Raw genomic sequence first — 27,326 nt, 5'->3', positions numbered from 1 at the left:
TGTTTTTCCAGCCAATTCTGTGTTTTTTCTTTTGGGCTGAAATGGCTTTGAACTATCATATCTTTGATGGATGGTGCTTTTCTGAAGGTGATCTGTGGTCTTGTGCCAATAAGCTTGGATAGATCTTTATCTTGCTGTAACAAGGTCCAGTACATTTGCACGCTTTGGCGTATTTTGTGAGATTCCTTGCTGTATGATAGTATAAGTCTGGGAGCTGGTTGTTCTACCTCAGCATTGTGTGCTTCCGTTGATTGTTTTGGTTTTTGTATCAGAATTTCTGTTCGTGTCAGACTGTCAATTTTCTTCATGCTTTTCTTTTGTTCTCTTCCTCGATATCCTCTTTTCCTTAGTCTGTTAGCACTGTTTTCTATTCTTTCCTAGCATCTTCTTCTTGGGAACAGTTTCTTTTCATCCTTGCTAATTCCCCATAGGGGATGCTTCTTATTAGTGGTTGTGGATGAAAGCTCTCAGCATGTAGAATGCTGTTTGTTGCAGTTTTATTCCTAAACAGTGTGGTTTGTATTTGACCGTGGTCTATGTACACAGAAATGTCCAGAAAGTCAATTTTGTGGCGTCTGGCATTGTATGTGAAAGATAGCCCAGTTTCATTTTGATTCAGTAGGTCAACTTATTTCACAAATTCATCCTTGCTCCATTCCAAATCCGGAATAAATCATCTATGTATCTTCTCCAGAGTATTATCTTATCCAAAGTTGTACAATGGTTCGGGTCCCACGCTATCTCTTTCTCCCACCAACCCATGGTCAAATTGGCTTAGTTGGGGGAGAAGGACATGCCCATGGCACAGCCGCATAGTTTAGGGTGTAATTCATGATTGAATAAAAATATATTGTTGTTAAGACACATCTGGATCATAGTCCGGAGCAAGGCCGAACGTTGTAGTTCACTTATGTTTCTTTTTTTTAGGAAATATGCACATGCATTTAGGCATACTGAGTGTTCGATGGATGTGTATAGGGAGATCACCTCAATGTAGCGACGCCACATTGTCATGAAATTATGAATTTTCCATTTTTATACTGCATAATATGGAACTGCATTAGCTTGGGTAATGTTAACTGACAAACTCTGCATTTTTAGCTGTGAAATGTAAATATCCCTGCATCAATTATTTGAAGTAAAATAATGTCTGCCAATAGGTGATCTGTTTGTAACATGGTGAAACTACATGTCCCAGAATTCATGGGAGTGACGTGTACACAGGAAATGAAATAATAACAGTTGCAAAAAGTAGTGCCACCTACCGTGACCAAGGCCGTAAGGCTGAAACGCGTCGGTGTGTCAGACTTGGGCTCTGTTGAATTAAATCTTAAAGACAAAGTTCCTGAGTGCGGCGTCTCTTGCTTAAAAAAAAGAAATATATATATATATGTGTGTGTGTGTGTATGTCACTATAAGAATGGCGCTATGAGATATTAATATGATGGGATGGTCTAGGGTAGGATCAGTACTGAGCGATCCAAATTGAGACCCTGGAAACAAGGGTGGGATGAAGTAACCCACGGGCTTCATGAACTGAGTTCAAAGGGCCACAGTTGCATTGCCCTGGGAATGGAAATCATGTCTTATGATGAGTGACTACTGCAATACAAAGAAGCGGTGCACAGTGCTTCAGTATACAGAAGATATGCACAGGAAGGGGGGGCTTGCATGATGTAGAATAAATATGAATGTGATATTTCAAGAGAAAAAGGACCTGGTGCCCAGACTCCTTTCACAGTCCAGATGAGCTCTCGGTTTGCAGGCAATGGGGGAAATGATTATGGGTCGGGAAAGTAATGAGTGATAACATTTTCCTGGAGGAAAGATAATTGACGTTTAGGGCCCTAGAATGCCATATCGTAAGACGGTTAGGAAAACTAGGCATTATCTTAACCTCAAATATGTATTTCTTACATAATAATCACGCCTACTTTTTTTCTCATGCTGCTCAATGAAGGAGTTAGAGAAAAGCCTAGAGCTGAGCCAAAGTAGCTTCCAAAGACAGTTGCTGTCCGAGCGGAAGAAGGCACGTGAGGCGCAAGAAGAAAATAAAGCTCTCCGAGATGAACTCCTGCGACTTGGACAGAAGCTTAAGGTAGGGCTCGTACCGCGCGCGTTCTTCTTTCTAAGTCACTGAAAGTGTATCGGCATTAACAGTCTAACATGTCTGTGTAGTTCTTCAGGGATGAAATGAGGAAGCTTGTACGTACGACCTGCAAATGGTTTGGAAATCATTTGACGTTTAGCCAATATGTAAACACGTAGGATTTGTGTGCTTAAGCTTGTGTTGTACACCATAAGAATGCCACTGTTGGCTTCCGGTGCTATGGGTGTTCGTGGTTTATAGTCTCACGTAGCATTAGAAAGAAATACAAAGTCATTATTGTCCTTTTTACCCTGTAGTATTGGGAGCAGGGCATATATAAAAATCTAGCTATTTAGGAACCTAGATAAAAAAAACTCTGTTACATTTTCAAAAGTGAAACAACTTTATGAGAATTACAATACTCGTTAACAGTGATATCCATTTTCACTCCCCCTTGGACATTTGAGGGATGCAGGAAATTCTAACATAGGGCCATTGAGGGAGCAGAGTACGCAACACCCTCTTGACAGCAGATGTTACATTGGAACAATAGACTAGTTCAAATAAAAATTCAACAAAAATGCCAACCGTACATCCGTTGGTATATCGGTGCAAATAGTCGTCACTTAAAACTGTAAAGAAATACACATTCTTTTTTGTTCTTTTTCATTGTATTTCAGAGAGATAGCTTTTGAAGAGGGCCTCCAAGTTAGACAAAGGGAAATTTAACCTGCATGATGAGAGGGAGGCGCAGGTAGTAAGGATACGTTGAGAGTTAAGGCTCAACATAAAAGCAGTTGTGACTTCCTGATATTATATAGCCTTCGGAATTCATAACGGACACCAGGACTGTGTAGAGGAAAGTTATTTCACTGATCAGGGCTATCCATGCATAAGGACGTATCTACAACAGAGCAAGAGATTTTAGATACCACGGTGGCTGACATGCAAGCCAAGTGGAAACCACCCCACGAGTTTGTCGTATTTGCTCTGTCTCTTTGCTGGTGCACTGTAATCTAAGATTGAATACCTGGAGAATCCATTGATGGCTGCTAGTGTCCGCATTCTGGAATTCCTGACTCACAATGCGGATGAGAGCCCCTTACTGTAAATCAGAGATGTCTGGAGAAGGAGGTTTGCCCATTTGACTCTATCCAAATTATTGTATGCAAGGCAAAAGTCTTCCGACAAGTAGAATGAAGAGAGATTCGGAAACAGTGGTTGCAGCGATGAGCATAATCAGAAGGGGGGGTTCGAGAGGGCTGCTCTCAGGGGTGCACTGACAGTACGTCTCCTGAGATCTTCTTTGCTTCTGCGCCCGCCTCTGTAATACGGCTTGGGCGGAGACACAAAGGGATTCCCTCATTTGCATGGGGCACGCACCCAGGCAAATGTTGGAATGCCCCCTGAAGATAGTGCATTATGTGCACCAGCGATATCAGTAATACAGAAAGGGCTGCACAAGCGTCTGTGGTCCCTTTTGTAATACCAATGTGTCTCCGGGGCATGCAAAATGGGCGCAAAAGCCCGTTGCATCCCCGGGGCACTTTGTGTAATCATACCCTAGGTGTTTCCATCGCTCTGCAGGAGGTATTTTTGAGGGTCTTCATGAAGATGATGCAGGAGTAGGGGCTTACCTTACTTGATTGAACGTGAACACAAAGGCAATCGGTACACTCAAACATGATCATTGACTGTATTTTAGTGAAATCCAAATTGCTTGGATGATGCATGTTTGAATTTATGGATTTTTGCAATTTTTGAATGGACGTTCAGTGGCTGGTGTTTTAGCCACTGTGTTGACCCAACCCAAAGTGCTATAACATTGCAAGTTTGTTAAAGTGTAAAAAATGTACATATCCAATCTCTAATTGTCTTAGTCTTTGATACCAATTGTAATAAAATCAGATTCCTCAGAATCTTCCCTTATGCAGCCCTATAAGATAATTGTCATAAAGTAACTCTGTGAGAAAAGCTAGTGCCTGGTGTTTAAATATTATATGTAATCAAAAAGGACTAACTATATGTGAACATTTTACAGGACTCAGAACTGTATTGTTCGTGGAATCCCAATAGGTTTTGTCATGAAGCCTTCACCCACCAACCTGGTTGGTGGCATGCTTCATCATCGGGCCCATCCAGTGACACCGAATGTGTCCCGGTGGTGCTTCGACGCCTGATTACAGCGGAGCAGGTATGTTACTGAGAGTGCAGTGTAGTGATGTGAAAAGTGAAGATTTAAAATGCTATACATTGGTCCCAGTACCCGAGGGTAAATTAAACTTTAATACCTGGGCCTCTGTTAGCGTTTAAAAACAAGGCTGGTGGATGTCATGGTGGTAAAGTTAAGACCTCCTACATCCAAGTGTGGTCTACATGTTTCAGCCAGTGCCTTAGATTAAGCTGGCTTTCCTCAGGACCGTAAATATGTGAAAGTGCAAGTTTAAAATAAATTAAGTGAGTGTGTGATTACACTGTGTGTCGCACTCACTAAGGTGCTATAAGTGTGCGAGGGGGATTCCCTCACCAAGCATACCTGGATCTACAACATGTATGACAGAACAAAACATACAGGGAGAGAGTCTTTAGCATGTTGCTTAGGTGCACAATGATCAAGAAAATTTCCGGTTTTAAGTGCTGAGTGAAATGACTAAAAAACGGTAAAGGTGTAACAGTACTGGTGGTACTGTTCAGGTGGTAATAATCAATATAAAATGTAAGCGTCGTGACGATAGAAACCGAGCATCACACACACTTTGTGGTAGGAGCATTAAGTAAAAAGGTATTCTTACGCAAGCGTTTTGCCGCAAATGCTCCCAGGAGTGATCCGGCAGAGGGGTATGATCCTAGAAAGAGAGAGGCCACTGGCAGTGAACAACCAGTAAGGAGAGAAGCGCATACCCGGGGGAGCGTGGTAGTTCCATCGTACTCACGGTATTGTTGGTCAAGACCTGCAGGGTACCTGTAGTGCTGTCATCAGCCCCCGGAACCAGTGTGGAGGCTGTACTGGTCTTTAAATACACCCTGTTTGATTGCGGGCACCTGCATCAAGAGAGCATATGAAGGAAGGTTTAATACTTTGCTATATGACTAAACACGAATTAATATCTTGGGAATGGGGAAGCTGAACACTGTCCTATTCAAACCATACAGAGTCAAGCAATGACAGGAGCAAACTGCTGCAACTAAAAATACCACCCAAACATATTCTCGATTTCACTGCTGCTGAAACTAGAGGAACTTGGTCTGAGGAAGTTGGGAATGGAGCCATGTGAAAAGAACTCTTTTGGGGTAATGTTCAGGGGCCGTTCTAAACCCAAAAATGAGGAGGTTCACTGCTCACCAAAGATCCTTTCCTCCCCTTATGACAACCGTTTTTAGCTCTTATCTCAGGCTCTAGTCGGTCGTGTGTAGAGTCCACAGTGGTGGCAGGGCCCCTACCGTAGGGGTTGTTCTGCTGCAAATCGCCCAGCACTCCCATAGCTGCCAAGGGTTCAGATTGCTATGTGTGACATTTTCAGAATTTCAGTGTAATTATGAGTGACATTTCAACTATGAGCGACACTATCTCCGTCACCACTGACAAGAGTCACCCCATCGTCACCAGCGAGTTAAGTGCGACTTCAACTATGTCGCGCGGCTCATGGCTCCTGAAAAGTACTGTGCCCTAGTAATGTACAATACAGTAAGTTCAAATAAAATGTGCATCTGTCTAATGATCTGAACTCATCAGCTGAGCTGAAGCCATTTTGCCAGTCCCTACGGCTTGTATTTATAACCCTGTACCCTTTAAAACGGGCCTACCCCTATTGAAAGATTACTTGAATGCACCGACACATAGAAAGTGTGGGGTGTGATGTGATCTCTGATAACGAAAGTTTAGTAAAATGTGGAGCAGGGGTCTAGGTGGTCAGGGTATTTTTAGCCCGTTCCAAACACTACAAAGGCTGTGATGTTGACTTTTGTACAGTGCAGTTTTTACAGTTGTGCACTAGCAGTGTCATTCTTCTGAACCATAAACACACTATAGTACCACCAGAATTTTCGGTGCCATTGCTCTCAACCTGTCAAAGTTATGAGTCCCCTGACAATGAAATTGCAAGCCAACTCAAAATTAAGATTAAAATGTTTCTGTCAGCGCAATGACCTTTTAGGACATTGAAATTGTTTTAGTGGAGCCAGCTAGGCCCTCAAATAAAGGTCATGTGATTGCAGACCCGCACAAACAAATGGGCACAGTTGCAGGGTATCGTGGTTCACTCAAGGCACAGAGACAGCGTCACAACGTCCGCAAAAGTACCTGCATTCCTCGTTGAAAAAAAGTACACTGTGAAGTTGAACTGACTGCCAGGCCCAATCACCATGGCTGCTGCGACTCCTAGCGCTGCAGCTGCATGATTCTCTCTCGCTCAACCACATGGCCAGTGGAGGGTCAGGTCCAGTTATGGATATTGCGTGCCTGCAGCTCTTTGCCAATTGTGTGCCACTTCAGGTAAGCAAAAGGCCACAGGGGTTTAGTCTGAGAGGTCGCAGGATACAGTGGCGAGAGCTGGTAACCATTCCCCTTCAGCACTTACACCAGTGCAGACTATAAAAACATTAGCAGTGCTACCCCGACCCCGCTTGTATCTCATGAGGCAGTAGTGAACTAAATTAAAGAGTGCCTGGCTCGACTCACAATGTAGTCACTAGTGATGTTCTGGCCATGTGGTTTAGGGTGCCTAACGCACAGATCACACCACAGCAAGTCTATCACGGAGAGCCATCCAATGCTGCTCTGCAGTGACGCTGCTGACCAGTGTGAACTTCTGTTACAGGGCACAGGCAGGCGATCATGACCGCGCCACAACTGCTGCTAATTTATAAAACCAATACCATAGCCAACGAGACGCCTCTGTACCACGGATGCTGTGTAAGTGCATGTGTGACCCTCGCACTACCACCAGTACCATCTCTGCAGTTCGGGTTGGCAGCTCCTTCCAAAGGAATCGAAGTTGTTGATTTGCTAACAGCGCTGAGTTCCACAAACCTGCACAAAATATAGCTGTATTTCGTTTTCCCTTTTACTTACAAAGAGGTCATGTTGTACTAAAATTGTTTGGGGTGATCTAGAAGTCCCACTTCCCATTTTACATCCCATGGTTGTTTCCTACAGGATGGAATCACAGACACGACCTGGCAAATAACCACGTTTGTGCTGTACTGTAAATATATCTTGGCCAAAGGCGCCTAGGTTTAGTCCTGGACTTACACAACCTACGCTGGATTTTATGGAAGAAATGCTCCGAAGAAGAATTAGTTTTGATTATTTTGAAAAGTTTTCACCTGCAGATAATTCAATAGTAAAGCATCTATTTCCATAGGAAATTAACTTTTAGAAGCACCTGTGACTAGTAATGCACCTGAATGTATTGACAGCAATACACAAATGTTCTTGTAAAGTTCTGTCTCCGCACCGTCTGGTGTAATCATAGCAGTAGTGCGGGTCGAGCAGAAGTGTGTGTGTGTGTGTGTATATATATATATATATATATATATATATATATATATATATATATATATATCTGAGAGTGTTAGTTTATACCTCATAGGAGCATAGGGGATGAGGTACATACATTCCTCCATAATTTACGAGTGACATCACAAAAAGTCCAAAGAATTGTTTTACTTGACCGTGGGGTTATTCACTGTGTGTCAGTCTTTTCAATCTCTGCACTGTGAGTCTTCAGGGCGCGCCCCTAGCCCCGGGGCGTCCCGCTTATTTACCATGGAGTGCAGGGTTCAAACTGATTTTCAGAATAACCCCACGGCCAAGTAAAAGTATTCTATTTACATTAATACAAACTTCTCATGCGGCTGTCCTTAAAACCTGGTGTGGATTCAGCCCTCGTGGACAAGGCGTGTTGACAATCTTGCTCTAGTCTGAGTCTCGTAAAGTTCAGGCAGCCCCCACCACGTTCATACCAGAGCTGACGGAAAATTAAGACTCACTCACCAACCCGCGAAAGTCTCTGAAAGAGCAGGGCAACAGTCAGTCAGGTGTCAAGCCAGTCTGGTATTGGCGGATGTGAACTCATCTCGATTTCGTTTTCCCCAGACTCGATTCCACTCCCAACGGATGCGCATCCGTGCTGCATTTCCAGCGCGGTGTGGGGGCTGGCAAAAAACGATTCCCAGGGCCGTCATTGGTAGCGCTTACGCACGCTTCAAGATTGACGGCCCTGGAACCCACTGGGACACTGACACTACTGTCCCAAATTAATAATAAACACCGCCGCCACGGGCCACCCCTGCAGTGATGCCGGCGCCCCCAATATAGTACCGCCTGGGGCGGACCGCCCCCCCTAGCTATGCCAGTGTGTGCATGCTAGAAGTTGCATGTCTGAATTTCTAGCTCCGACACTGCATGTTTTCATTAATGATGTATTATTTTAAGTTTTCTGTCCCTTCTTGGAACTGGTGTAAGAAACCTATCATATCTATCATATCCTAAGCTGGTAATTGAGGTGCTCAGTTCAAATTTAAAGATTTCATTTATAGTGTAGAGGCATGAATACTAATGAGTTTCTTTTCTCTTGTTAGTAACTCTAGTCATGTTAGTCCATCTTGACCTGATTGGCAAATGACTAATACAATACTGATTGCATTATATGACCTGCTGTCTAGCATTATTGGAATTCTGTGTAGCATGTTGGTGATCCTTGATTGTTTATTTGTTTTTGTGATACATTAGTGTCTTGCTCTGCACCATATTTATCAGGCGTGGCATTTTCTTTTGCTAAAACGTTTTTAGAAACTGTTAAACTTGCAAAAACGTTGACAAAAAAATAACTACTAATCGGTTTCCTATTCCCTCCATAAAGAAACTAATTTGTGTATGGTATAAATTGCAACATTTGTAAATGAACAACATTTTTTTTATGCTCAGGAGAAAGAAAGAGAGCTTGATGCAAAAAATATATATGCCTTCCGCTTGTCAAAACCATCTCCAAAGAAAGACACCGATCTTACTCCCAGGAAAAAAGGTGAGTGAACAGATTTGCTTGTATAGTGCACATGTGAAACAAATCTGCTTTTAAGCTCTTTCTCACACTCCATCCTGTTTGATTCTTGGTGAGGATCACATGCGCACATTTAAGTATGGTGGGCATGTTTCCTTTAATGGAATTTGTGATATGCTGTAAATGGATGTATGTATGCGCGCATGACTAGTTGTGGGCTGTGTAGTACATTGTTGAAGGTTGGGAGAGGGTGTCGGAGGCTGGTAAAAGACGAGAGAGGTACTTGGAGGTAGCCATTCATTATCCACTGTACTCCAGTGTATACCTTGAAGCAAACGCACTGTATAGAACTATTCAGGAACTCCCTGAATTGATACTACTCCTATCATTGTCTCAAATATTCAGGGACTCCCTGAATTGTTACTACTCCTATCATTGTCCCAACTCTTGTGGTATGATTTGGAGATGAAGAACTTTGAATGAATGCATGCAATAACTTACATTTAAAATAGCTAAACAATGATATTCAATCCCTTAGTGTACATATAGAGTAAACAATTAGGAAATGTACTCATCAGAATCTCTGAGTTCTCTTGGGGCGTGGCTTGGTCGGCTGCAAGATGGCCACACTTTAAGTGGGTTCTGCCGGCCAAGATCTCTAATCCGCAAGAATCCTGTAGACATCGCTACAATAACTGCACAACCAAGGGTAGCCTATGATATCCTGACCTTGCCCATGTCTGCTGGTGGTTTGGGTGCGCCTGACGTTTGGCTCTACGCTCTATGCGCTCAGGCCAGCTTCTTGCATTTTTGGCTTCACCCCACCCCCTATCAGCCCCACGTTGTGGAGGAGTCCGACATCATTTCCCCCTGGCCACTAACTACTGCGCTGTTCGCTCCTGTGGTGCGCCTCCGGACGGAGGTCGATATGGCCGAGACGCTGCGCTGGGCATGGTCCTCCTTGTGCTGGTTCTCTGGTCTTTCTCTTCTCTCTACCAATGCTATGCCAATTATGGACCACCCGGACTTTCCGTCCCTTCAGTCTTCTAGTATGTCCCGTCATGCTGCGCGGATCTCTATCCGGAGAATTCCTTCTAATCGCTTCCAGAGTCCCCATCGCTGCAGGACAAGCTCTTATTTTATCAGTTGCGGGCTACTTGCCGGAAACTGCACCCCACCTTCCCACAACCCCCCCTACTTTCCCGGCCCTGGATTTCGTATATACTTCTACATCACCACACAAGTTGGTCACCAAACTATACGCATTTGCCCTGTTGTCATCCCCCATCTCCTCGACTCGGGCACGTGAGGTGTGGGGTGCGGACCTCGGACGACTGGCTTTATTGCTATAGTCAAACTAAAAAGCTCTCACCGAATTATCAACTCCGCTTGATTCATTTCAAGTTTTTGCATACGTTTTACCGCATTCCTGTGCATCTCCACCGGCTCGGGCTTATCCCTGAGGACTTTTGTATGCGTTGTGCCGCCCCCACTGCGGACTTTGCTCATTTGGCATGGCTTTGTCCTAAGGTTCAAGAGTTCTGGCAGGCGGTTTGCGCCCCTATCTCTGACATCACCAGCGCAGCTGTGTGCCCTGATCCTGTCTCCTTGGCTTTGTTCAATTTTGCTCTGATGCCTCTCACCGTTTTATTGCGATGCTTTTGGTGCTGGCCAGGCGTAGAGTGGCCATGTGTTTGGGTTGGCGGCCCGCTCCTAGGGTTGCGAGTTGGCTAGAGGATCTCTCTCTGTCAGACGCTTTTATCTGAGTTTTGGGATTTGATGCCCGCCATGTCCCGCCCTGTCGACATTTGGGCCCCCTTGGTTGCCTATCTCCTCTCCCGCTCTCACTCCAGCGGAGCTGCCTCTTCCGCGCTCCCCGCCAGCCCTGTGTCCGCGGCGGCCGCTGATGTTGGTCAGTGCCTATCCCCCTTTCCTTCTTCCCCCGGAGCCTTTGCTGTTTTATGAGCCTCTCCCCTGTTGTCTTTTCATGTGTATCCCTCGGGGGGGATATTGACTCCATGTTCATAGTGCTGAGATTGTGTTACTCCTGCCCTGTTGTCTGATTGGTCCCCTGTCGCTCATCCCTTCTTTCCCGCTCCCTTCCCGGCAGCGTAGCTTCTCCTGCGCTCCCCGCCGGCCCTTGGTCCGCGTCGGCCGTCGGCGCTGGCACGTGCTGGGCCCGTAACTGTATTTCCCATTGACGCTCCTGCGACTTTCTGTCCCTCTTGGTTATTGTTCTTTTTTTGCGCGCCCTCTGGGGTGGACATGACTCTATGGTTCTCTGGTGCTGCTACTTTATCATTCCTGGATACTCAAGTCGCCGTAAAGCTCCTCTTTGTAACTCTTTGCCTGTCTTGGACTTTACCTTAATGCTGTATTGTGACTCTGAACTGAATTTTTTCGCTGTGTCTCATGTTTCTGTTTTGCAACTATTTAATAAATAAGTATTATAAAAAAAAATATTTAAAAAAAGAATTCTGAGCTCTTAGTCACAGCTTACAAATACAGACAGTACACTGTATAGTCTTTGGGCCTTAATATGTGGGAATTCTGTGAAATAAATGTCTTAACCCCTTCGGTGCTCATGACGGCTCCCAGCCGCCATGAGTCACGGTGGGCGTGAGCTGATGACGGCTGGGAGCTGTCATGACCACGCGCGCGATCGGAATGTTCAGCACCGGCGCGGAATTCCATCCGCTGCCAAGGTGTTAAAGTGACCCCTGATGAATTCGGGAATGGGAGATCATGCATAACGAGACTGGAAACCTCTCTAGGCTTTTCTTTTAAAAACTGTGCAAAATAACACTTCCTCGGGGCAAAGGAAGCATAAGACGTTTGTACAAGGGACATAACTAACTAACCTAAAATACCAAGGCTGCAGGTATTGCTTTTCTACCGTCAAAGTTCGTAAGGAATTATTTGCGACTGCACCAATTGTTTGATGATAGTATAAATTTGTTAACACAATATCATGGTGAACACCCATTATTGTTGTATTGTTGCCCAAGAAAGCAAAGTTCCAGCAACATGTACAATTAACTGCCCAATTTCCCTGCTGAACGTAGGTGCTCAGACTTGCACCAAAATATTTGCAAACAAATGAAAACCACAGCACATAGTAACCAAATTTTGCATTTGATGGATGTTTACTTTGTGGGAACTGGACCCCAATATTTAATCACCTCGATATTTTACCAAAATATTTAGGCTCCACTTTATCTAGGATTTAGATAATGCACTCCTTATCTGGAAAACGCAGTTTAGCAAAGTTATACACACTTAAATATTGGAAGCATAAAGGATTGGTTCTAGGTTATAGAATAGTGAAAATGCGGTACAGAGAAAAATGCATAAATTGCATAAATGATCATGAAGGCTCCATTACAGAAGTACAGATAAATGCAAATTCATAAAGCGTAATAATCCCTAGCTAGGCAGAAATCAAGCGAACATTTTAAGTGTCAATCTCATAAAGAGCACTGGCTGCATACCCATAAAGAATCCAACTCAAATGGACATAGAATCTCAGCAACAAGAAAAGCCCACAGTTCTGAAGCTCAAGAGTTGTTATACACAAATCACACTTTCTATTCATAGATTCTGCAAACTCAGCATGGTATGATCATGTTTAGTGTCGCATGGGCAAATCAAAAATAACAAAGTAATTTTCTAAATCTTTAGCATTAAAACATTTCTTAAGATAAGAGAAATCTTCTGTTTGCTTCTTCATCAACTGCACTCCGGAGACGTATAGCCCAAGAAAAACATAGTTTAAACAATAGCTCATAGAATTAGCACAATTACACTCCTAGAAGAAGTCCTTGAAAATGATACTTTGAGCACACAATTTAGGCACCATGAGAGATGATTTTGTTGCTAGACACTGATTAGGAGGGTGAAGGAACAGGAGCGAGTTGAGGAGAACATCAGAAGCTGCATCCATTTCTAAAAAAATTGAGTATTACAGGAAAAGATGGCGTAACTATACATAGTATTATTCACACTTCTAATTGACATAGGAAGCTCTTTCCAAGTGCAACATCATTAGTTCATCGGTCACAACTCTATGCATCATTAAAAACACAAATTATTAAAAATAATTTTCATAAGTTTGCAAATTTTTTCATATTTTGAAAACGTTACAACACCATTATCACCACCTTCCTTGAAGCAAAGATGGAATTGACTTTCTCTGGGCACCTCTAATTATATATTCCAGAATAATTTTTCTAGGTACTAGATAGCTAAATACCCTGGATAATTCAGTGCACACCCTGGCGACCCGGGGAGCCATCCGAGGCCTGTTCTCCTCCCTGAAGTCTGCACAGATCACAATGGATGCTGAGCAGCTTAATACTCCCTGTGAGCCACTGCGATCTCCTAGACTGGACAGAATATTCTGTTCCCTCACCAACCCCACCCAGGTGGTCGATGCCACTTACCCGGGAAAAACATTCTCTGACCATAATCCCTTAGTGAGAACACTGGCATGGGGGAAAATTCCTACTCCCGTCCCCACTGGTAAATGTGGTCACAGATGCTAGAAGACACGGTCTTTCGTTCCCCTGTGGCATCTGTCATTACCAATTACTCTAACGAAAATGACAATACGGCGTCCACACCCCTAATAGAGTGGGACGCGTTCAAGACCGTCCTTGGGGGTACCGCTATTGGCGCCACAGTAGGGGCCCGGCAGGAAATCCAAAATCGTCTTATGACAGTGGAAGATACCCTGAACAAAGTAGAGCAAGAGGCAATTAGCAGCCCCACTAAACAGGAGGAACTTCAAGAAGCACGCATATAACATGCTGAGCTGTTGGAGCGCCTTTGAACAATCGATTACCAGTCATACATACAAATAAAACATACAGATGCTGACAAGTCAGGACCACTTCTAGCCCGTCTGCTACGGGACACCCCCTCCCCTATACATGAGATAGCTCTATCAGATGGCACCAAGGTGAACACACAACATGACATACACTTAGCATTCTGTGAATACCTTTAATCACTCTACAAGGCCCCTCAGGAGATAACTGAGGAGCTCATAGAAACATTTTTGAATGACCTCCGTTACCCCCAAATTTTGCAGTCAGACCAAGATGAACTGACTGGCCCTATCACTAAATAGGAAATCAGAGGAGCCATCCGGGAGCTTACCCCGCAACGAGACTCCATGTCAAGACGGCCTGCCGGCGGAATTCTATGACACCTTCTCGGATATACTAATTAAACACCTGGAGAGGTTGTACCAAGCGGCATTAGAGGAGGGCTCCCTCCACGTCACCACTATGCAGCCCTTGGTCACCTCTCTCTATAAACCGGGTAGGGACGCATTGTATATGTCAGGCTACTGCCCTTTATCCCTCCTGCCAACAGAATACAAGATCCTGGGAAAAATACTATCTCGCTGTCTACTCCACCTCATGCCACAACTCGTCCATATGCCCAGAATGATTTCATCCCAACCCGCAACACCTCGTAATGGAGGCCTCCTTCAATAACTGCAAGAGAGCGGGATGTATCGCCCTCGACCTGCGACAAGCATTTGATACCCTTAGCTGGGACTATATGTTTAGAGCAATGGAAAGGTGTGGCATCCCTCATGAATAAATAAAATGGGTAAGGCTGCTTTATACCATTCCCAAGTCCCGAGCCCGAACTGGCACTCACAAATCACAACCATATTTGGTGAGTAGAGGCACCCGATCTGCACGTTTAGACAACATACACTGTAGGATTGGTGTCAAACGAACTCTGATCACCCCCACCAGGTATATTGGCCTTCTTGTGCCAAGTAGCTTACAGTGCCACTATACTCTCCTCCTACCAAGGAGGGAATAGTTATTGGTAACCATCGAACATGACAACCCTGATCCCTCAGGACTGTGGAAACAATATACTACTTTTCACTCAGTCACTCGTGCTTACTTAGTCTGTCTCCGAGAGATACACCAAATAAAACAAGCTGGGCGTTTTCAATAATCATTTATTGAACAGTTGTTATTCTGGTGTAGAATAGATGTGCTGCAACAACCATAAGACAGTATAAGATATAAATGATTAACCATACTATAAAGGTAAAAGGATGGTACAGTTCTACCAGCTTACTAAAATCATGAATACATTCAAGTATATAAAAAACATGATAAAAATATGCGTACTCCTACGATGCCTCCCTATCTAGATGTACCTAAGTGTACCTAGCATGGGTGTAGGTGTTAAGCCAAGAATTCCTCTCAGATTTAGTCAACCCCATTACCTGAAGTGAGACTGTGGGACCCTGTCCTGGTGTCGAGCTAGACACCCTGCGAGGGATGTTAGACCACTGCGAGCTGGAGTGTCTGCATGCAGGAACCTTAGCGTCTCTGGTCAGTGTGTCGGCCGGGAAGTCTCGGTCTCCTCTAGCTACCTTAGCAAGATGTGATGTATATATACTCCTAGGTCCCCCCAGGGGTCTTACCTTGTTGTATTACTGTGTTAGCCTAAGGATGATGTCGGACATGAACTTTGTACATAGGTTTTATACAGGAGGTTGCAGTCCTCCTGTGCTTCCATGAACCCTCACGTATGAGATTTCGAACTAGGGAAAACCCGCATTCTGAATGCAGTGTAAAATCGAGGTAAATGGTCAGTCCCTGTAAACCGTGACAAGTGTAATGTAGGGAGAGAATATAGGTGAAGGGTAACAAGTTTACTGAGGCCTATATTGTAGTACCTATATTGAATATAACAGAGCCCCTGTCCATTAGACTCAGAAAGGAGGCAATAGAAACTGGGATCCAATTGGGAAATACAACACATATAATGTCAGCTTATGCATATGACCTCATACTATACATCAATAACCTGACAGATGGTATGGAACCCCTACCACACATTTTTGACCATTTTGAATGCATATAAGGTTTAGTCATTAATGAGAAGTCTCACACATTTTTTTTCCGACCAGTTGGACACCCGGACTATATTACCTTTGGGTGACTGTCTCTCATAGTAGAGCCAGACACCTTTAAATGTTTAGGCATCCAAATATATCGATCTGATCAGAACCTATTAGAGGGCAACCTGTTGAATGTGATTAAATCTCTTTTGCACAGACATTCTTCTGGACCTCACTAACCCTCTCGGTAATGGTCAGAATAGCCATCTCCAAGATGGTCATGCTCCCATGACTGCTATATTTCTTCATGAATCTGCCAGTGCTGATCCCCACCCCCTTTTTAAAACACTGGATAAGCTGCTCAAAGATCTATGGGGCAAGGGCTGCAGAAGAGTGGGGCTGGCCAAACTACAATTGGGAACGGATAGGGGAGCCTAGGGTTACCAGACTTTCGGGACGATTGTTACACAAGCCAGTTGTAATGGCTATCATACTGGCTATCAGGACGCAACCTACACAAACTAGACTACACGCCGCGGCTGCTATCATGTGGCACCCTTCACGCTTTACTGTTGCCACAGAGTAGAAGCCCCTCAAACTCCCGGCTGCTGCGCATAGCGCCTATCTATTGGAAGGGGGCGCTACAATGCACGTGCCAAACACTCCCCTAAGCCCCTAACACTCCACTATTAGGCGTCCCTACACCCACTGGCTTGGTTACGTTATGTAGTATATTTAAATGGACACGTGAGGGTGTATCCACAGTGAAGGCACTGTTTACAGATGGAATACTGGTGGACCACCAGAACTTCTCCCGAACACCAGGGACCTCTTTCTCTCTCTTTCTACTGCATGCAGCTATGGTCAGTTACGTGAAGAAACACTGGGCACTGAATGAACTGCAAAGAACCTCCGAACCATGACTTGACATATGCGGTATACCTTATGGGTACTGGGCACCACCTGGTCAGATGGCTATATAGGAGCACCAGGGCACTTGCAGGGAATCCCCTCACCACACTCAGAGAAAAATGGGAGAATGACTTGGGTAGGAGCCTGACAGACAAGGATTAGACTTCTCTTCTAGAACGCCCTAACAAAGGATCCTGTAATGTCAAATTTAAACGAATGCAATATATGATTCTACACAAAGCCTATCTCACCCCACACCGCTTCAACCGCATGTATTCCAACTCAAGGGTTTCCTGCCAAGATGCCAGATGGATAAACCAGACATAATTCACATGTTGTAGTCGTGCCCACGCCTTGGGGGATTCTGGTCTGAGGTCACCCACACTTTAGTACACATCACAGGCAACCCTGGCTGGGACACAGCAGAGCCTTGTCTATTAGGCCTCTACCGACACCCCAAGTCACAGAGGGTACACATCCAGATGGCTGAATTGATCTTACTTATAGCGCAGCGCTCCATCACTATGAGGTGGAAGTCGGCCCATCCCCAAACACTACACACATGGCATGGGGAGGCAGTTCGATGGTGCAATTCAGAAAGTGCATTCCATCAGAAGAGAAGAATACAGGGGCCTAAGAAAGACACTGATCTCCATGGAGTGGGATCTGATGCTTGCAGCACTTAAGGCAATAGAACTCCCTATTCCACAACACAAATAAAACACAAGCTCCCCTTCCCCTGATACAAAAGCCATGACCGGCTGCCCACCTTGGTTGACCTTACGACATGGTGTTAATGAAAACGTCTAGCTGAATGATCGAACCCTCCAGGGTGGAGGATCTCGGAGTCAAACCAAGCTCTGAACACGCTAAAGGTCAATGGGGTGGGCCTGAAGAAAGGGAGAGAGGTGGGGTATTTAGAAATGTTCTTTCAGATTACAATGATAACATACTGCCATTGATTGACAATCCACTCTGGATAAATCCTCAAATGTACATACATGCAATAATATTATTGCTTTGCATAGTTCACTGCCTATTTCTTGTATGTACCTAATCTGAGCTCAGGTTCCTCTGCTCACTCAAATTCTGTTGCTCTGTTTATGCATCTATTACTCGAACCCCCACTCTTGTGGTGGCACTCTGTAAAATCAATGAAGTATGTTTAAAAAAAAATATGCTGGATAATCCATTTCAATATCTATAACTCAGACCCAGTCTAATTGACAAGGAACTAGCCAAGGCCCAAAACCAAAGTCTTTGCAAAATATTACTATTCGGAAATAACCAGCTGTTCAGAAATGTAGAACATCAGTTTGGTACCAAATCTTCCAAGATTGTAGCAGTAAACAGTTTTTGTCACCCAAAACACTGTATAAAGTTTAATACCTAAGAGACAAAGTACATAAGTACCCCGAATGTGTATACGTTAGTAACTTGGAATAGTTTCTGAAGAGAAATGCAGTTCATTTAAAGCAATGGCATCATATGGCCATTTCCTTTTAACAGTTGCATTGATATTCCTTAAGTGCATATTTTACTGTTCTGTATGTAGTTGTTGCATTCCGTAACTACCATTTGGGTGAACAATCACGTGGTGTCTGCGGGTGATTAAGGGTACTAAAATGGCGGGAGTGCTATTAATACTGGACATCAGATGGTTTTATTGGATCGCATTGTGCAAAAGGATTACACTGGTGAGGAACTCAAAATATCCCCTAGCTCTGATGTATTTTCAGAATCTCCTAGACTATACCATGTACGAAATAGCTTCTTTTCAAATTCAATGGACCAACAATATTCAGGAAAATTCAGCTTAAGAATATACAATACCTACTTTGTGTATGGATGGATATTGATCAAGGGCTCCACATTACAGATATTCATGACTTGTCATTAATTTGGAGGCAACCCCACTTTTCTTTGCTACCATTACAGAAACAATTGATTGAATCTGGAAAAGCTGAGGTTAATCCTGTTGTCTGCTTTAACTACCTTCACAGATATTAACTCCTATTTTCTTTTTCTGTTGAGAGACATATTTTACCTCCTGTTTAATTTTCCACAGGGTCTCAAGAATGAATATTAAATTGCTGGAAATATTGTTGTAAATCACGATCTATTAGGCACTGCTGTGCTCTTCTCCTCAAAGGTTTTTTTTTTTTTTAAATTTATTTAAGAAGTTTTGTATAGCGCTAGCCTGACCAGAGGGTATCGGAGCGCTTCACATCAGTTACATAGCAGAGGAAAAGATAACAGCACAAATACAGTAAGGCAAGACAGTTCAGCAATAAAAATCACAATGACAATGCAGTGGCGGGACCGTATCAAGATCTTGATTAACATCGAATCTGGGAAGGGAAGTGTGAATCTCAAGGCTACAGCTGCTCACATCTGTTCGTTAGTGATCGGTCAAGGAAAAGGATTTTTAGCTGACTTTTGAATTTAGCGAAGGATGGGATAGTTCTGATGTGAGGGGGAATAGAGTTCCAGATTTTAGGCGAGGCTGGTTTTGTGTTTTCTTTATTTTTACGGAATGAGAAGTAAGGTGTTGGAGCTTCTGAGAGTCCTGTTCTGGCCAGCTTTTTTTAGTTAGGCCGCCAGATATTTGGGTTTGGGTTTGCCTGTGTGAAGCGCAGGCTGTTCTGAAGTTCACACGCAGTTCTATAGGAAGCTACTTGAGTTCTTTGAGAGCAGGAGAGATATGATCACATTTCTTTACTCCAGTGAGCATTCTGGCAGCCACATTGAGAGTTGTTTTCAGGGGAGCAAGATGTGTTTTAGCTATACCGGAGAGTACTGCGTTTCCATAGTCTAGTCTTGACAGCACCAATGCTTAGGTGGCTTGTTTAAGATCTTTTGGCGAGATACTGAGTTTTATTTTGTTTAGGAGCTTCAGGTTTAGGCAGGCACTCTTCGCTGAGATCTTAATGTGCTTGGTCATGTCCAGTTTTGAGTCTAGTGTAATGCCTAAAGATTTAACAGAATCAGCCAGAGTGAGGTTCCCGTTGAGCGCATCAATGGCTTTTATCCACTCGACAATTTGTGAGTTTTCTTCTTTGTTCAAAATTAGGAGGAGTTCGGTTTTGTCCGGGTTCAGTTTTAAGTGATTATTGGACATCCACAGTTGCACTTCTCTTAGTGACTCGTTGAGTCTTTGAATGTCTTTTACCGACGAGATTTCCAAGTAAATTTGAGTATCGTCTGCATATAAGTGGAAAGGGAGATTAGCTTTTTTGAGGAGGGTGGTGAGGGGTTCCATGTAGATGTTGAAGAGTTGAGGGGAGAGCACTGATCCTTGGGGAACTCCCCTGTTGACGGGATGGAGGATGGACTCCAAACTTTTTGATTTTGATTCTCTGGAAGCGGTTTTGGAGGAATGAGGAGAACCATTTGTGGACCACCTCATCTAGACCAGCCCTTTCTTCGAGGGCCTTGAGGAAAAGTTTGTGATCTACTGTGTCGAATGCTGCTGATAGGTCTAGGAGAATAAGTGGGCACCATTGGTCTGAGTCCAATGATTTGTGAATGTCATCTATTATGTTAAGGATTGCGGTTTCAGTGCTGCAACCTTTCCTGAATCCCGACTGATGGGAGTCGAGAAGATTGGTGTTGTCCAGGTGTTGGGTTAGTTGTTGGAGTACACATTTTTCTAAGATTTTGGAGAGAAGGTTGGAGAAAGGTCTGAAGTTGTTTAAGTCATTAATCCAAAACTAAGAAGGAAGTGTCTGCCCTATATGTTTCAATTTAGAGGCTCATCAGGAGTCCTTCAATAATAACATGCACAACTTTGAGCTCACAGATCACAGACTGCACATTCAATTTTTCCACAACGCTTTAGAATGAATATATATTTTTTTATTTTCATTTTTCAAACTATAAATGTGATGAAAACAGTGTGCAAAAATCTCGTCATTTAAAAATATATACACAATACAGTAACAAAATCACAATCTAAGAAGATATATAACCCCTAGGCACCCTCTCATCGTTCATTCAAATAGACAGACTCATTCCACTCCACACAAACCTCATTTTTTGTCCATTCATTCACATTTATACAATCCATTCAACTTTAACATCCTTCAAATACAGATACACTGATGTTGTTCTGCGATGTCCTCTCAGCAACTTGCTGGGGGGAGATATGGTGTTATTCGCAGAACAGATGTTCACTACGCCAACGCGCGTTTCGGTGCCACGCCTGATCTACGGCGGCACCTTCATCAGGGCATGTACACGAGGGGGGGCACAACGGGGGCAACACAATTTTGCAGCCGTGGACACTGTGAAAAAGAAGGTTATTTTAGTATTATGTTATACGTTTACATTTTCATATACTTTTTGACATATAATTACTTTAGATTTATCCATAGTAGCGCTCTTAGTGTTCTATATTTATCATGGTTTGCAGTCATATTAGTTACATATACAGTTTATTTCACAGAGAAAATTTCAGCGAGCTCAAAGCAGTGCATAACATCATATGCTTTCAGGCATTTTCAAACCAATGCCATTTATAATGTATAACAAGCCCAAAGGGTCATATAGAACAGGAATCCCTGCAGTCAAAGACCATGCATTCATCAGACAATACACATGAGACAATCAGGACATATATTGAGAAAAGTCATGAGGAGAGATCAGGTTAAATAATAGTACGTGCTAAAATATAGGCCTCCACTCAGTTGTTAAAACTATGCTTTGACAATACACACTTTGCATAGCCAGAGGATCAAACACAAATCTTACATTCAGGCGGCGCAGGCTGAGTACCCTTCACACTTCTTATGATACCTTTGTGAATTTCGCCAAGCGAAAAGAATATATAGGCTCGGGGGAGACAATCTGTAGGGGGACAGGGAGGGAGCATTTGTTTTCTCAAATCCCCTTTACTCAATTCCCAAAGTTAATGAGCTGGGCAGATACATCAAAAAACCTCATTTTGCAGGATCTTACCTAAGGGTCCTTCTTGAGGTACCTTCCGTCTGCATGTATCTATTTTCTTAAATGACCGATGACTAGTACCACATCAAGGTAAAAACCTGTGGGTGGACATTGGAGTGCTAGTTTAGAAAGGCTAGAGGGCCGATATAACTCAGATCTTACTATCCTCCTCTTGCGAATTGCTGCTGTGGTCACACACTTACTGTTCAATGCTGTTTCAAATGCCGACGTTTATTTCTTTCCTGCGCTAATCGTCGTGCATACAGTCCAAAAAGACAGGCCAGACAGGAACGGCCTCCTCGTTCCGACTCGATACTCTGAAAGTATAAACAATACCGGGTGATATATTTCAGCAAAAACGCTGAGCGTCGTGGTTTAATTCAGGGAGATAATTTTTTACGATCTCATTGGGGAAATAAAAAACACGGCATGGAATGGTCCCGATAAGTAAGGGATGGTGCTTAAATCCCCTGTTAAGCAGCTCATAATTCAGGTTCGTGATGGCATTGCAATCATAAGACGAGGCACGGGTCCCTCGGAGTATCCATCAAAAGAAAAGCTACAGATGGTGCATTTCAAAAGTTGCGTGGTAAATACACATTCATTTCTAAGATCTTTCGGGGAGGAAAAGATTTAACATAAAAGCAGTCCCTATGGCTGTGGGATGTAGACATGATCCCCTATTTGGCAGCTTGTTGTAAAGAGCAGGCTGTGGCTACTGCATAATCCCCTCTTTTTGGCAGCTCGTTTGTAAAGAGCAGGCCGTGGCTTAGTCTAAGGTACGAGTGCTTAAAAAGGTGGAATTACCAGTTATTAGTACCTCAGAGGCATAATGCACAGAGGGATCTAGGAAGTTAGACAGGCTTAAGCTGATATCTCACAGGTCATAGCGCTTACCTTTAAACAGTCCTTTTCGTATCAGATATTCCGTCTCCAGTCGTGGCGGTCCTGGCGTTCCCAGCTGTCCCATTTTTTTCTCTACTTTTTACCGCTGAATTTAAACAGGGTACAGGCCACACCTCCCTCTCACGTCTTCCCATTCCACTTAAGGTGGTACGGGCAACACAAGGTCAGAGACCTGTCGAAGACCCGGACCGGAGTGGACGGAGACAAAATAATTCAGAGGGGGAAAAGCAGGCATCATACACGATACAGATATCGATGTGGTGACAGGCGTTAATAATCCCCGGGATTTGGAAAACGATACTAAGAATAGTCAGACCCACTCATGGTTCGAGGTCATCATCGTGGCCCGACATTAGCTTAAAATATACGAAGTATATGTAAAAGGGAGCGGGCGCAGATGGTAAAAGTCACAGCAATAGTATATTAGCACGCCAAATGCTAGAAGTATATGCACAAAGCTAATTCCTGAGTTTTTAGGCATCCGATATTTTAGGTGTATGGGCGTAGTGCTACAGGATTGCATTCTCCCATGGACAGCAATCATTCAGACCCGATTTCACAGAATCCAAAAAGTATATCCAAAACACCTCCCGTTTCTTTCTCAGCAGCGTGGTATCCTTGCCAGGGATGTTCCGGATTTTTTCAAGAATAGACCATTTAAGATCACTCTCTGAGTGCTTGGCCGATATCCAATGTGCTACAAGTGGGGACCCGCTTTTTACATTCCGAATATTGGACTTGTGTTCCCCAATTTGAATACGGCACTCGCGCCCCGTCTCTCCGACATAGAACAGTCCGCAGGGGCACATGATGATATATATTATGTTGGTGGTTCGGCAATTTACCATACCTTTTAATTGGATATTGTGTTTACCAATCTTCAAGGTATTGCCCGTGATGGCATGAGGGCATGCCTGACATGACCCGCAGCGGTGATTACCCTCAATGAGGGGCAGACCAATAATGCCGGTCTGCTTAGGTTCGTTAGTGGATTGTACAAGCCCTTGCACCAAATGATTGCGAAGGTTTTTGTTGCGGCGAAAAGCAAAAATCGGTTTGTTCAATTGATTTTCCGGGTCACTGGTATTTAAAATGTGCCAGTTGGAATTGACCAATTGCGGCAGTTTGTTGTTAATCATCGAGTGTTTCGTGATACACACCAACTGGTCACGTTCCTCGCGATTTTGTTTCTGAAACATACAGTTTAAGTCATTAATGTCTAGGCCAGGTTTTTTTAGCAGTGGGGTGACTTGACCCACTTTCAGACAGTCCGGAACAATACCAGTTTTAAGGGCGCTATTAATAATCCTGATGAGAGAGGGGCTAGGGAGAGTTTCAGCTTTTTGGTGAGTTGGGCAGGTAGCGTGTGAAGAGGGTTTTGAGGTGGAGATGAGTTTAACTATCTCTTCTTCTGTGATGGACTGGAAGAGAGACCAGGGTTTAGAGGTAAGAGAGGGGGCGCTCCCCAACACCTCACCTTGGCTGCTATAGAGAAGTGAGGCATGATTGGTGTTGAGGGAACATTCGATCTTGGAGATCCTATCATTGAAAAAGTTGGTGAAGTTATCACACCGTTCTTTGGAAGCCAGCCCTAGGGACATATCAGGTTTGGCGATTTGACGCCGGATGATATTAAAGAGCACCTTGGGTCTGTTTTTTGCGCTATCAAGAGCAGAGCGAAAATGCACAGATTTTTTATTCTCGATATGTCTGTTGTAATTCTTCCGGACTGTTCTAAGTTGTTCACGATGAGTGGTGCTGGGCATGGTCCTCCAGCGTCTTTCTGTAGCTCTTAGTTGTATCCTTTCATCATTGATGTCTGAGTCGAACCATGATCTGGACGGAATAGGCCGACTTTTTTTTTATTTCAGGGGAGCAAGTTGGTCAAGCAAGGTTACCAAGTTTGCGTTGTAGAGCGAGATGAGCTCAGTTGTGGGGAGCTCCGAGTCACTAGGTAGGAGCAGATTTAGCCTCTCTTCCATAGCATCCAAGGGAATCTGGGAGAGATTTCTATACCATTTGGGGGGTCAAGGACCGGAGGCAGGGATACAAGTCTTTGGTTGATGTGGAATAGGATCAGGTGGTGGTCCGACCAGTCCACTGGAAGAATATTGTCGATCGTAATTTTATCCTGGTGGGCGATGATGGCATCCAGGGTTGCACCTTTGTTGTGCATTTACTCTGAGCAGTGTTGGGAAAGATTGTCACAGAGGAGGTTGTTGAGAGATTGAATTAGAGAGTTGTTGGTCTCATTCCAAAGTAGGTTGAGATCACCCAGGATTCGGACATTGGTGTCTTTGAGTGCACACTGGGCAATTAGGTCGGATAAGTGTTCCCCATATGTGGGGATGTTGCCTGGGGGGTGATAGAGAAGATGACATACTATAGGGCTGATGTCTTTAGTCTTAATGTTCACAGAAAGACATTCAAACGAGCTGTACTTGCAGGAGTCAGTTACAGAGATGTCTACATCGTCTCTGTGGATGATGGCTATACCTCCCCCTCATTGATCTATCCTATCGTTGTTGATGATGGAGTAGCCAGGGGGCTCAAGCATATCTAAACAGGGGGTGGAGGTCTCTTTTAACCTTGTCTCTGTGATGAACGGAATGTCTAGGTCAAGGGAGAGGATGGTTTCTGCTAATTCTGTTGCGTGTTTGGGAGCTGATCTACAATTAATGAGTAGACAGCTAGAGGATAGACTCGTTTTGCTAGGGTACTTTCCTGGTGGGGGCCTTAGGTATGGACGAGAGGGAGGGCGGTGGTCTTTTAGCTTTAGAGGGGTGTGTTCTCTTCTGAAGCCTTTGATCACTTGTATTTTGGATTCAAGTGAGATTTTGGAGGAGAGTCGTAGGTGGCAGCTAGGATTGTTGCTTCTTCCTCGGACATTACTGATTTGGTCCTGGAGGGTCTATGCATGTGGGACCTTGCAACCGTACTTGGGGGGTTCGGTAGCCTGGGCATGGGGGATTTGGTTCTGGTGCAGGACTGTACTGTGGTCTCCATGACGGTTTTATTGAGCCTCGGGGGCCGGATATCGAGGACGGGAAAGGGCTCTCATTGGGATTTTGGGAGGTTAGAGTTGGTCGCAGGAGAGGCCCTTGTAGGAGATTGCTCGAGCATTCGAAAGAGGATCTGTAACGGGGTCTCCATAACAGATTTATTGGGCCTTGGGGGGCGGAGATCGAAGGCGGGACAGGGCTCGGACTGGGCATTTAGAAGGCTAGAGTTGGTTAGAGGAGAGGCCCTAATAGGGGATTGTTCAGGCAAAGGAGCTTTGTCTAGGTTGGTTATAATTTCGCCAAGGCCTCTGAATATAATTTGTAACTGATTCTCTAATAAAATCAGTCGGTGCAACATGTTTTCTGGGGGAGGAGGCATGTCATTGTGGGTCGGGACGACCCTTGAGGTGGTGAGCAAGATCAAATTATGGGGTCTAATGCTGGTTGGGTCGCCTAGATAACCGCTGTTCATGACCCTCGGAGGGCGGTCGGGTTGCGAGCTCTTCCTCAGAGGTTCTGTGGGAGTGGGGAGCGGGTCGGAAGGCCGAGTTCGAGTGATGGTGAAGGGATGTAGGGGCGGCTGAGTCTGAGGCGATGTAGGGATAAGAAGAACCTCGGGAGATTGATGGTTGCGGTTAGTAGGAATGGAGAGGTGAGAAGGGCTCTTAGCTGGGATTCTGAAGGGTCTCACCGGGAGGATGGGAGTAGGTATTTTTGACCTCTGTTGGGGAAGGGATTCTGGGGGCGGGAGTTGAGGCAGAGCAGATCGAAGAAGTGGAGATGGGCGGAATGGAGAGCAGGGAAGAGGAAGTCGAAGGCCTCAAGATTCTCATTATAAGCCTGTATCAACACTGTGCTGTTTGAGTAAATGATCACTGTTGTGTTTCCATTTCTTGTCGCCTGGTTCGGAAGAGAGGTCGTAAATTTACAGCTATGTGTGGTGGTCGTCGTTTTGGATATGTGGAGTTGTAATCTAAGTGTAATGATCTAATTGTCCGGTCTATCCGTATGGAAGATGAGATCCATCTTCACCTGCCCTTTGGAAGAGCAGTGGTAAGTGTCTACAAAAAGTGTTTCTGGGTGTTGTCTGATAAGACTATGTTTGAGGTTTGAAGTTGAAGTTGAAGTTGGAAGGGTTTTGTAAAGCGCTCTACTACCAGGCGGTTTCTTGGCGCTGCAGAAAGACTATCCTGAGGGGAGCGGGGAAGAAAGTTAAGAAAAATAAGCCAGAGAGAAGAGGTGGGTTTTAAGGGCTGTTCGGAACTCAGTGTATCGCGGAATGGTTCTGATGGCAAGTGGGAGAGCGTTCTAAAAGAGGGGGGCAAGAGTCGAGAATCTGGATCCACCCAGTTTTTTCCTGCGATATCGAGGAACGTTGAGAAGGTGCAGGGTAGAAGAACGAAGGCTTCTACCAGGCACGTAGGCACTGATCTTAGATGTGATATAGGCAGGGGCCGTGCCAGCAAGCGACAAAAAGATCAGGCAGCCCATCTTAAATAGAGACCGTTCAAAGATAGGGAGCCAATGGAGAGACTTTAACAGAGGGATAATGTGATGTGACTTCGGAAGCCTATAGATGAGGCGAG

At 44.3% G+C, this 27,326-nt stretch overlaps 1 protein-coding gene across 6 annotated transcripts in view; it reads left to right on the top strand.

The window, feature by feature from the left end:
* LOC147707527 (lebercilin-like) overlaps positions 1-27,326 on the top strand; it is a 318,405-nt gene that overhangs the window by 164,437 nt on the left and 126,642 nt on the right. For all 6 annotated transcript variants that reach the window (XM_086926539.1, XM_086926538.1, XM_086926541.1 and 3 more), the window contains exons 4-5: positions 1,961-2,098; positions 9,018-9,114. In XM_086926539.1, coding sequence (XP_086782665.1) covers positions 1,961-2,098; positions 9,018-9,114 — 235 coding nt within the window. The remainder of the gene's footprint in view (positions 1-1,960; positions 2,099-9,017; positions 9,115-27,326) is intronic.

The sequence above is a fragment of the Lissotriton vulgaris genome, chromosome 6 (assembly GCF_964263255.1).
Source record: "Lissotriton vulgaris chromosome 6, aLisVul1.2, whole genome shotgun sequence".
Taxonomy (NCBI): Eukaryota; Metazoa; Chordata; class Amphibia; order Caudata; family Salamandridae; genus Lissotriton; species Lissotriton vulgaris.
Note: the sequence above shows the minus strand (reverse complement) of the source record. Positions and strands in the feature narration are given on the sequence as shown.